A 12239-nucleotide genomic window follows, 5' to 3' on the forward strand; every position below is an offset into this window, starting at 1 on the left:
CTCTGAGCAAGTACTATTTCCAAGCTGAAGCTTTTCCTAACCACTACTCTGTCTGTGCACCCACTTCATCCCATACACACTTCCATCTTTTTTTTTTTCTTTTGGCCATACCTCACAGCAGGTGGGATCTTAGTTCTCCAATCAGGGATTGAACCCATGCTCCTTGTAGTGGAAGCTCAGTGTCTTAACCACTGGACTGCCAGGGAAATCCCCACACTTCCATCTTTGCATCTGTAAAATCGTTATTAATTGTTTACATGTCTGAGTTACCCAATTAGTTTATAAACTTTTGGGGGGTATAAAAGTAAACATTTATTTAGAATGAGAAAAGAAATTACAAAAATTTACAAATTTTCAGAAGCTGACACCAAAACATCACAAAAACTCTAGCTGTTTTGTATATGTATATACACACATAAGGTTATGTATATATATTATATATATCATTAACAGGTCAACACACTTCTATAATGCTTTCACTATGTATTTTTGACTACCTATTTTTTTTAATTGTGGTAAGACCACTTAATGTGTGATCTACCCTCTTAACAAAATTTTAAGTCTGTTAACTGTAGGCACAATGATATACAGCAGATTTCTAGAAATTAGTCATTTTGCCTAATGGAAACTTTATACCTGTTTAAAAGCAACCCTAACTTCCCCCTTCCCCCAGAACCCAACAACCACCATTTTATTCCCTGCTTGTATGTGTTTACTATTTTAGATATCTCATATAAGTGGAATTGTGCAGTATTTGTCCTTCTGTAATTGGCTTATTTCACTTAGCATAAAGTCCTCCAGGTTTATCCATGTTGTCACATATGGCAGAATTTCTTTTTTATGGCAGGATAATATTCCATTGTGTGTATATACCATATTTTCTTTACCTATTCTTTTGTTGATGGACATTTAGGTTGTTTCCACATCTTGGCTATAATAATGCTGCAATAAACATGGGTGTGCAGATATCTCTTCAAGATCCTGATTTTAATTCTTTCAGATATCTACCCAGAACTAGGATTACTGGATCAGATGGTAGTTTCATTTTTAATTTTGGGGGGCACCTCCATACTGTTTTCCATAGCAGTTGCACCATTTTACATGCCCACCAACAGTGTACAGGGTTCCAATTTCTCCACAACCTCGTCAACACTTATTTCTTCTTTTGTTTTGTTTAATAATAGCCATCCTAACAAGTGTGAGGTGACATCTTACTTTGGTTTTGATTTACATTTCCCTGATGATAAGTGATGTCAGGCATCTTTTCATATACCTGTTGATCATTTGTATGTCTTCTTTCAGAAATGTCTATTCAAGTCCATTGCCCATTTAAAATTTGGGTCTTTTGTGTTTTTGCTATTGCATTGTAGGAATTCCTTGTATATTATGAATACTAATTCCTTACAAAATATATGATTGCAAATACTTTCTCCCATTCCATAGGTTGCTTTTCACTCTATTGTTTCCATTGCTGTGCAGAAGCCATTTAGCTTGATATAGTCCCACTTGTCTATTTTGCTTTTGTTGCTTGTGGTTTTGGTGGTGTATCTGTGAAAGCATTGCTTTAGGCCAGTGTCTTTAAGATTTCCCCCTATATTTTCTTCTAGAAAACTTTTACAGTTTCTCATCTTACATTTAAGTCCTTAATCCATTTTTAGTTTATTTTTGTGTACAGTTGTAAGATAAGGATCCAATTTCATCCAGTTTTGCCAGAACCGTTTTTTTTAACACCTTTATTGGAGTATAATTGCTTTACAATGGTGTGTTAGTTTCTGCTTTATAACAAAGTGAATCAGCTATACATATACATATATCCTCATATCTCCTTCCTCTTGCATCTCCCTCCCACCCTCCCTATTCCACCCCTCTAGGTGGTCACAAAGCACCGAGCTGATCTCCCTGTGTTATGCGGTTGCTTCCCACTAGCTATCGATTTTACATTAGGTAGTATATATATGTCCATGCCACTCTCTCACTTCATCCCAGCTTACCCTCCCCCCTCCCCGTGTCCTCAAGTCCATTCTCTACATCTGCGTCTTTATTCCTGTCCTGCCCCTAGGTTCGTCAGATACATTTTTTAATTTTTAGATTCCATATATATGTATTAGTATACAGTATTTGTTTTTCTCTTTCTGACTTACTTGACTCTGTATGACAGACTCTAGGTCCATCCACCTCACTACAAATAACTCAATTTTGTTTCCTTTTATGGCTGAGTAATATTCCATTGTATATATGTGCCACATCTTCTTTTTCCATTCATCTGTCGATGGACACTTAGGTTGCTTCCACGTCCTGGCTATTGTAAATAGAGCTGCAATGAATATTGTGGTACATGACTCTTTTTGAATTATGGTTTTCTCAGGGTATATGCCCAGTAGTGGGATTGCTGGGTCGTATGGTGGTTCTATTTTCAGTTTTCTAAGGAACCTCCATACAGTTCTCCATAGTGGCTGTATCAATTTACATTCCCACCAACAGTGCAAGAGGGTTCCCTTTTCTCCACACCCTCTCCAGCATTTACTCTTTGTAGATTTTTTGATGATGGCCATTCTGAGTGGCAGCACCATTTTTTGAAGAGACTATCCTTTCCCCATTGTGTATTCTTGGCACCTTTGTTGAAGATGAGTTGACCATATATGTATGGGTTTATTTCTGGGCTCTCTATTCTGTTCCATTGGTCTATATGTCTGTTTTTATACAAGTATCATGCTGTTTTAATTACTGTAGCCTTGTAATATATTGTTTGTGAAATCAGGAAATGTGATGCATTCATGTTTGTTCTTCTGTCTCAATATTGCTATGGCTGTTTGGGGTCCTTTGCTGTTTTTTATGTATTTTAGGATTCTTTTTTTAAATTTCTGTAAAAATAATGCCATTGGAATTTTGATAGGAATTTCATTGATTCTGTAGATTGCTTTGAATAGCATGGATATTTTTACAATATTAAATCTTCACTAACGTCTTTCCACTTGTTTGGCTAATTCTGGAAACTTCTCTTTTTCCCTTTTATACATCTGGAAACTGAGGCAAGGAAGGATGAGTTATCCCCACCAGCACACCTGGGCTCCCTTTTAGCCCTTTTGCTACAGTTGCTTAGCTGTATGCCTCTACCAGATTCTTGCATTTGGGCACCCCCCAAATATAGTTTTTCAGCTTTCTCCATTTCACAGCCATGATGCCTGAGGGTCTTTTTCTTTGGCATTGATGCAGTTGTTTCTCCTTAAAACTAACTCAGCATCTATTCATTTTTTAAAACCCTTAATATACCATTTGGAGTTCTCCCAAGCCATATAGGCATTGCATCCTGAGCAGATTGAGGCAAGAAGGGCAGTAATTACCAAGGCATAAAGGGTCCTTCCCTCATGACCAGAGCATGACATGTGGCTGCACAGTCTAAGCATGTAAAGGTTGATCACTTGCTCTACACATTCTGATACTGCTCAGAGATCTTACTCCAGCCAGCTCTGCAATACTGTGCAGAGCATCCCAGCAGCCAGTATGCATTCAGGACTGCCTTAATTAACGTTCTCCAGGGTCTGTCTAGGAATAAACAGGTCTAAGAAGGTATGAGTCAGGTGAGTAGGTTGAACTCTAGTTAAAGTTCCAATTTACTTTGAAATGAAGGGGCCACAGGAGACAGAAGCATCCCAGTCTTTCCAGTAGAAGTGTTGATCACCTATTTATTTCAGTGAACTCCAAGTACTTAGAAACATCCCCTGCCCATTACCTAGTAGAGGTGTCCATTGCCTTAAAGTAACTTACAGGTTACTTCAGTGGAAATGTACACTGACTGTGCAAAATCAGTGTTGATAGTCAGTAACACCTTTAATGCTAGGAATATGCAATAATGGTATCATCATGTCAAAGTGGTTACTAAAATGCCTCAGCACTTTTTTAATGTAAAAGATATAACCTTTTCCCCTCTTCCACTTAGCAAGCATGGCCTGCATTTCTCAAAAATAAGTAATTCCATGGCTACCTAGAAAGCATCTCCTCAGAGGAACTTGATATTAATTATGATACATCTCTTCCAAGCCCACATGTCTCCAATGTCCCAGCCAACTCTTCCATTTTCATATTTAAACCAGTCATCCATTCCCAGTGAATGTTGTCTCCAATGTCAGAGCCGCATTAGGACTAGAAGTTCTCAGATTGGGAGATTGCAGTGCCCTACAATCAACATTGCCTTTGGCTGGCTACTGCCACCATCCCCACACCATTGCCCCATGGGGAGCAGATGCATTCCAGAAACCCTTAGGGAGACTGGATAATCGGGAACCACATCTGTATTGGCCATGTGGGCAACAGGCACTCGTCTCAGGTTCTCGATTTTGCAGACTTCAGGACTCCATGAAAGCCCCATCTAGAGGTTGGTGGCCAGTGACTCCCAGTCTTCTTCATGATGAGTTAGTAGGAATCAAATTGGGATTCCTTTGATTTAATTTTTTTATTGGGAGTGAGGGGAGGTGATTTTGTTTCTGATAAGAAGAAGAAGAGGGAACCATGGCCCTTCTAAGGCTTTGTAGAGTACCAAGTAGTGTTTAGCCAGAAATAAGTAATTTTGGAAGTATTTGATCAACTAAGCAGTCTTCAAAATGTGTTTTTCCTAATTACTTTTGCAGGTTACTCTGTGCAAAAGAATAGGTTTCTCTATTTTATTCAAAATAGTAGTTTCCCTGGATCTAGATGATAATAGTTGGCATATTTCCTCAAATAGCAATCAGGAAACCCACTCTAGCATTTGTTTGTTGGTCAGCTTACATAGAGAAACGTGACTGTGTACTCCACATATTTCTAGTTTAATTACCAACTTGATGTTTTAAGGAAATCTCGGTTCTGTGCACAGAATTTCTTTTATTTTTCTTTTACTCCTCACAATCATTTTTCTGGTGCCGTCACCACCTTCAGTTCTCAGAACAGAGGATTATCCATGGTGATAAATTATGGTGCAGTGCAGTCATCCCAGTGACAGGCACAAGAGGATAGCTGTCCTGACTGACTCTCCAACTCCATTTTTCAGGGTAGTGAGACATTTTCAGTGTTTCTCTTCATGAAATCCAGAGAGCACCCCAGGCCAGCCCTTGCCCCCAAATCCTCTTTCAAAGAAGCTTATCACTCTGTAAGGAATGTCTCAGGAAATGGGAGCCATTTCTTTGGGGGAAAATATATTTACAGAGTGTGATTTTCTGTGTGTGTGTGTGTGTGTGTGTGTGTGTGTGTCTGTGTGTACTCATCTATGTGCATTTCACTTACATAAAAACTCCTAGCCCAGGCTATTGGGGACCATGTGTTCCCGAGTGTTCTTGGAAGTAAAAAAGGAACAAGTGAGCTTTTCATATGAGGGTTCCAGCAAGCTGGCTCTGAGAATGAGCCCCATTTATCAAGCAAAGAAAAGAATAAAAACAGGGGATTCCCTGGTGGTGCAGTGGTTGAGAGTCTGCCTGCTGATGCAGGGGACGCGGGTTTGTGCCCCAGTCTGGGAAGATCCCACATGCCGCGGAGCAGCTGGGCCCGTGAGCCATGGCCGCTGAGCCTGCACGTCCGGAGCCTGTGCTCCGCAACGGGATAGGCCACAACAGTGAGAGGCCCGCGTACCGCAAAAAAAAAAAAAAAAAAAAGAATAACAACAGAAAAGATACATGAAACCAGAAATATTATAACCCCCCAATGGAAAATAATGTTGATTTGGCAATTCCCATTGGATATATTACATGCTGTAATTTATTATATTATTATTTTGTCTGTTTCTTTAATCTTTGATCATTGTTCTTTTAAAAAGATGTTGGGATGCTGATTGCAATTTTTAAAAAAACTAGATAATATATAAATCAGCTATGGAAATCAGGTTTTTTTGGTTTTTTTAACATCTTTATTGGAGTATAATTGCTTTACAGTGTTGTGTTAGTTTCTGCTTTATAACAAAGTGAGTCAGGTATACAGATACATATATCCCCATATCTCTTCCCTCTTGTGTCTCCCTCCCTCCCACCCTCCCTATCCCACCCCTCTAGGTGGTCACAAAGCACCAAACTGATCTCCCTGTGCTATGCGGCTGCTTCCCACTAGCTATTTTATATTTGGTAGTGTATATATGTCCATGCCACTCTCTCACTCTGTCCCAAGAAGATGTGGCACATGTATACAATGGAATATTACTCAGCCATAAAAAGAAATGAAATTGAGTTATTTGTAGTGAGGTGGAGGGACCTAGAGTCTGTCATACAGAGTGAAACAAGTCAGAAAGAGAAAAACAAATACCATATGGAAATCAGTTTTAATTGATGCATGGATGTGTCTGATTACTGTTAAATACCTTTTTTTAAAAAATTTGTTTTAGTTAGATACATAATGTTGTTTCATAAAGCCTGACACTGGTTGCAAAGCTCAGCTGTGAAAATGTAACAAAGTACTCTTAAACACGAATGTCAATTTCAAGTTATTTGAAATGATTCCTCCAGCAGTATAGTTACAGTATTTGATCTGAAACCAGAACCCATCTATTTCTGCTTTAGACAATTGATCTTTTACAATATTTTAAAATAGGAAAAAATATATCCTTTATGTTGACCTTCATTTTAACCATTTTCAGAGATCTTCATTTCTTCGTGTATCTGGGTTACTGTCTGAGCATATACCTCTGCCTGAAGAATTTTTTTAACATCGAGTGTAGTGCAGGTCTTCTTGTAATTACTTCTTTAAGTTTTTATTGTCTAAAAATTTATTATTTCACCTTAATTTTGAAAGATATGCTTTGTTGGGCATAAACTTCTAGATGACGGTTTTTTCTTTTTGTTTGTTTCTTTCAGCACTTTAAAGATGTCACTTCTGGCTTAACACAGTTTCAAAGGAGAACTAAGCTGTAATTATTATCTTTGATTTCTCTAGGATTGTGTCTTTTTCCTCTGGCTGCCTTCAAGATTTTCTCTTTATTTGTGATTTTAAACAGTTTTAATATGATATGTTTATGTGTTTTTAAATGGTATTTATCCTGCTTGGCACTTTCCAAACTTCTTGGATGTGTGATAAATTTTCTTTTATTATTTTTCCAAAAATGTCAGCCATTATTTTTATTTAACATCTTTTTAAAAATATTTATTTATTTAGGCTGTGCTGGGTCTTAGTTGCGGCATGCAAACTCTTAGCTGTGGCATGCATGCAGGATCTAGTTCCCCGAATAGGGATTGAACCCACCACCCTGCATTGGAGTGTGGAGTCTTACCCACTGGACCACCAGGGGAGTCCCCATTATTTTAAAAAATTATTTCTTTTGCCCAATTCTCTCTCTTTTTAGTCTTGATACCAGTTACACATATAAAAGACCATTTGATATTGTCCCTCAGCTCTTGGATGCTCCATTCTGGTTTGTCTTTTTTTCTCTATGTGCAATTACTACTGATTTATCTTCAAGTTCATTGATGGGTCAGTTAAAGGCATTCTTCATTTCTGTTACTATGGGGTTTTTTTCTTAATGCCTGAGATATCATTTAAAATTTTACATACAATTTTAATACTATGGTAAGATAGGTTAATTTACAAAGGTGAAAAAATATTTCCTTTTTCGATTGTGGTAAGACACTTACCAAGAGATCTACCCTCTTAAATGTTTAAGTGCACAATACAGTATTATTAACTATAGACACAGGTTTCACAGATCTCTAGGACTTAATCATAGATGCAAAAATCCTCAACAAAATACTAACAAACCAAATTCAATAGCACATTAAAAGGATCATACATCATGACCAAGTAAGATTTATCCCTGGAATGAAAAGATGATTTAACATACCCAAATCAATTAATGTGATCCACCACACTAACAAAATGAAGGATAAAAATCAACATGATCCTCTCAATAGATGGAAAGAAAGCATTTCACAAAATTTACCACCCTTTTGTGATAAAAACTCTCAAACTATTTATAGAAGGAATTTATCTCAACATATTGTAGGACAGATATTTTACTGTGTTTTAAATTACATATCAATTTCATTCGTTCTTATAGTTTCCATCTTTGCTGAAATTACCCATGTGTCTTTGCATGCTGTCCACCTTTTTCAGTAAAGTCTTTAACATATTTATTGTAATTGTTTTAAATTCCCTGTCAGAGCCTGGTTCTATTAATTGTTTTGTCTCTTAACAATGGGTTGTTTTCTTCTCTGTGTGTGTGTGTGTGTGTGTGTGTATGTGCACATCTCATAATCTTTGATTGATGGCAGACTTGTCTGTAGGGCAATAGATATTGACATAAACAATCATCATCTTAAAAAATGACAGTCATCTTTATGTTCACTATTTCACTTAGTATAATTAAAGATTTAAATTTTTGCCACAGGCATTGTGAAATTATATAGAACTACTTCTGTTGAAGGCTTGCGTTTCTGTACTTTGCTTGGCTAATCTTAAAGAATCATGACTGTTTCACATTTATTTTACTTCAATATAACTTGACCACAGAACTTACAGTGTCAAAGTAAATTGTTTATATATGGTAGTAAAGATAATGGTAGCTGTGGTGAGGAATAACTAATTGCAAAGTGACATCTTTGCTGAGATAATTTCTTGGCCTTAGCTGTTATACTTAATATTTGAAACAGAATAAATTCAAAAAATGCTAAGTTGAGAGATACATACATGAATTTTCTCTTTGCTCTTTCAGAATTGAGAAATAATTCATCCATTAAAAGTATACTGTTCATTGTTTTTTTGTATGTTCACTGAGTTGTGCAGCCATCACTAAAATCTAATTTTAAAACATTTTTATCTCCCCAACAGGAAACTCCGTGCCTATTAGTTGTCATTCCACATTCCCACACCTCCCTCCCCCCAACTGTAGGCAACCATTAATCTATTCAGTAGATTTGCCTGTTCTGGATATTTCCTATAAATGGAATCATATAAAATGTTGTCTTTTGTGATTGGCTTCTTTCATTTAGCATAGTATCTTCAAGGTTTATCCAGGTCATAGCATGTATCAGTACTTCATTCAATTGTATTGCCTAAAAATAATCCAGTGTATGGGCATTCCACCTTTTGTTTATCCATTCATTAGTTGATAGACATCTGGGTTGTTTTCACCTTTTGGCTGTTGTGAATAGTGATGCTATGAACATTTGTGTACAAGTTTTTGTTTGAATATCTGTTTTCAATTTTCTTGGGTATATATCTAGGAGTAGAATTTCTGGTTTTTGTGATTGCTCTATGTTTAACTTTTTGAGGAACTGTCAAGCTGTTTTCCAAAGTGGTTGCAACATCTTCCTTTCCCACCAGCAATGTTTGAAGATTCTAATTTCTCCACATCATCACCAAGATTTATTTTTTTCTCTCTTTTCTATTAAAGCTATCCTAATGGGTGTAAAGTGATACCTCCTTGTGGTTTTGACTTGCATTTTCCTAATGACTAATGATGTTAAGCATCATTTCAGGTGCACATTTGCTCCTTGTATATTTTTGAAGAAACATCTGTTCAAATCCTTTGCCCAATTTTAATTGGTTTACTTGTCTTTTTTATTATGGCAAAATATATACAACATAAAAGTTACTATTTTAACCTTTTTAAATAGTTCTGAGACTTTAAAGTACAGTAAGTACGTTCACATTGTTGTACACCCATCACCACTACCCATCTCCAGAACTTTTTCACCTTCCCAAACTGAAACTCTATACCCATTAAACACTAACTCTCTGTCCTCCTTCACCTCAGCCCTTGACAATTACAGTTCTACTTTCTGTCTCTCTATATTTGACTACTCTATGTACCTCATATTAATGGAACCTTAAAATATTTGTCCTTTTGCGACTGGTTTATTTCACTTTGCATACTGTCTTCAAAGTTCATTAATGTAGCATATATCAAAATATCCTTCCTTTTTAAAGCTGAATAATATTCCCTTATATATATATATACCACATTTGTTTATCCATTCATCCACTGATGATTGCTTTCACCTTTTGGCTATTATGAATAATATTGATATAAACATGCGTGTATTAATATCCAATTTCTCCACATCTTTGCCAACAGTTGTTATTTTCTTCTTTTGTTTCGTTTTGTTTTAATAATAGTTAACCTAATGGATCTGAAGTGGTATCTCATTGTAGTTTTGATTTGCATCTCCCTAATGATTAGTGATATTCAGCATCTTTTCATGTGCTTTTATTGGCTGTTTGTGTATATTCTTTGGAGAAACATCTACTCAGATCCTTTGTCCAATCTTTAATTTCGTGTTTTTTATTACTGATTTGTAAAAGTACTTTGTATATTTTGGATACAAGCCCCCTATCAAGTATGTGACTGTAAATATTTTCTCCCATTCTGTGGGTTTTCAGTTTACTTTCTTGTTGTGTTCTTGATGCACAAAAGATTTTACTTCTGACGAAGTCTAATTTATCTCTCTTTTTGCTGTTGTTTGTGCTTTTAGTATTGTATCTAAAAATCCATCCCTAGCCCAAAGTCATGAAGAGTTATTTCTGTTTTGTTTTAGCAGTTTTATATATAGCTCTTTCATTTAGGTCTCTGATCTACTTCGAGTTAATTTTTGTTTATTGTATGACATAGGGGTCCAACTTCATTCTTTTGCATGTGGATATTCAGTTGTCCCAATATCTCTTCTTTTTTTTTTTTTTCGGCCGCGCTACATGGCATGCCAGGATCTTAGTTCCCCAATCAGCAATCGAACCCACGGCCCCTGCAGTGGAAGCTCCAAATTGAGCTTCCACTGCAGGGGAAGCCCCCCAGTACCATTTTTTCAAAAGACTGTTCTTTTGAAACTGTTCAAGGACCGCCAGGGAAGTCCCCCAGTACCATTTTTTCAAAAGACTGTTCTTTCCTCATTGACCTGTCTAGGCATTCTCTTCCCTTTTATTTAATTCAAAGTGAGTGCACAAGGTGTATGGGTTGTTCGAAAAGGTGAGGGAGGAAAAATTTGTATGTGGTGGTCTTCAGAAGCTAAACTTTAAGCAAGTTAAATATTCACGTTTCTTTTGAGTACAGTCTGATAATGAACTTAATAAGATACTGTTTCACAACAAAGTCTTGGAGGGTGCATTTCACATTTTCAGAATGGGTTTAACTTTTTCATTTGCAAGTATAAGCCACATGTATGCTTCTTGGATAAGTACTTGCAAATATGAGTATACAGAAAGTTAACTGAGTTTTTAAATGCATTTTCTGCTGAACAGGATAGATTCAGGTATAAATGTCTTTTGCCAAATATAAATTAATATTACATTCTCTTTCAATTTTTGTTCATACCCAATAAGGCTTTTAGTAAATGGAAATGATGCAGCTATATATCACACTTCCTGTGGTGTGTTTTAATGGGAAAAGTTTCTGACCCATCAATTTTAAATAATCCCAGAAAAGAAGTGTTTACCACGACTTCTCTTTTACACATGAACTGACAAAAATGTCCTACTTATGCTCTGATCACAGCTACTATTGTCCCAACAATGCTAGTGAACAAAAAATTTTCCCGCTCTCATAACGTATTACAATGCTAGGATGAACCAATTGAAACATAGAAGACCAAAGCCATAAGATCATTAAAGACCATCTAATATTTAGCCCTCAAATTTAGTTTGTTTGACACATAGTGTTTTAAAAATTAAAATTAGTTTACTTTTTTTTTTTTTTTTTTTGGCGGTACGCGGGCCTCTCACTGTTGTGGCCTCTCCCATTGCGGGGCGCAGGCTCAGCAGCCATGGCTCACAGGCCCAGCTGCTCCGTGGCATGTGGGATCTTCCCGGACCGGGGCACGAACCCATGTCCCCTGCATTGGCAGGCGGACTCTCAACCACTGCGCCACCAGGGAAGCCCCCTTCTTTTTTTTTTAAATAGAGAGATTTCGTATAAAAGATTGAACTTTAAATTTTCCTTGAAATCTAAACCCTCTGGCAATACTGGGTCTGCATTCCCCAGTAGTAATGATAGGTCTCTCTGACACTAAGATGCTTGTTTCATTTCTATTAATTATTACACTTACACTTGTGTTTCATGTAGCAGCCCATTTCAGTCATTTATGTTACCTGCCTGGACCTTTACACCTGATCCATACTCACCCAAGTGTATTTTCCTAAGCCTGTCATAACAAATTACCATAAACTTGGTGGCTTAAAATAACAAAAACTTATTTTCTCATACTTCAGGAGACTAGAAGTCCAAAATCAAGATGTTAGCAGGTTTGGCTCTTTCTGGAGGCTCTGAGAGAGTATCTGTTCCATGCCTCTCTCTTAGCCTC

The 12239-nt window shown here is 36.8% G+C and overlaps 1 protein-coding gene across 9 annotated transcripts in view; it reads left to right on the plus strand.

Moving 5' to 3' along the window:
• EDA (ectodysplasin A) overlaps positions 1–12239 on the plus strand; it is a gene marked incomplete at both ends in the record, with an annotated part of 370306 nt that overhangs the window by 175791 nt on the left and 182276 nt on the right. The window contains one exon of one of the 9 annotated variants that reach the window (XM_082681536.1): positions 4626–4670. The exons of the other annotated variants lie outside the window; for them this stretch is intronic. Coding sequence (XP_082537662.1) covers positions 4626–4670 — 45 coding nt within the window. The remainder of the gene's footprint in view (positions 1–4625; positions 4671–12239) is intronic. 9 annotated transcript variants of the gene reach the window in all.

Source organism: Grampus griseus (genome assembly GCF_964374135.1).
Source record: "Grampus griseus genome assembly, chromosome: X".
Classification (NCBI taxonomy): Eukaryota; Metazoa; Chordata; class Mammalia; order Artiodactyla; family Delphinidae; genus Grampus; species Grampus griseus.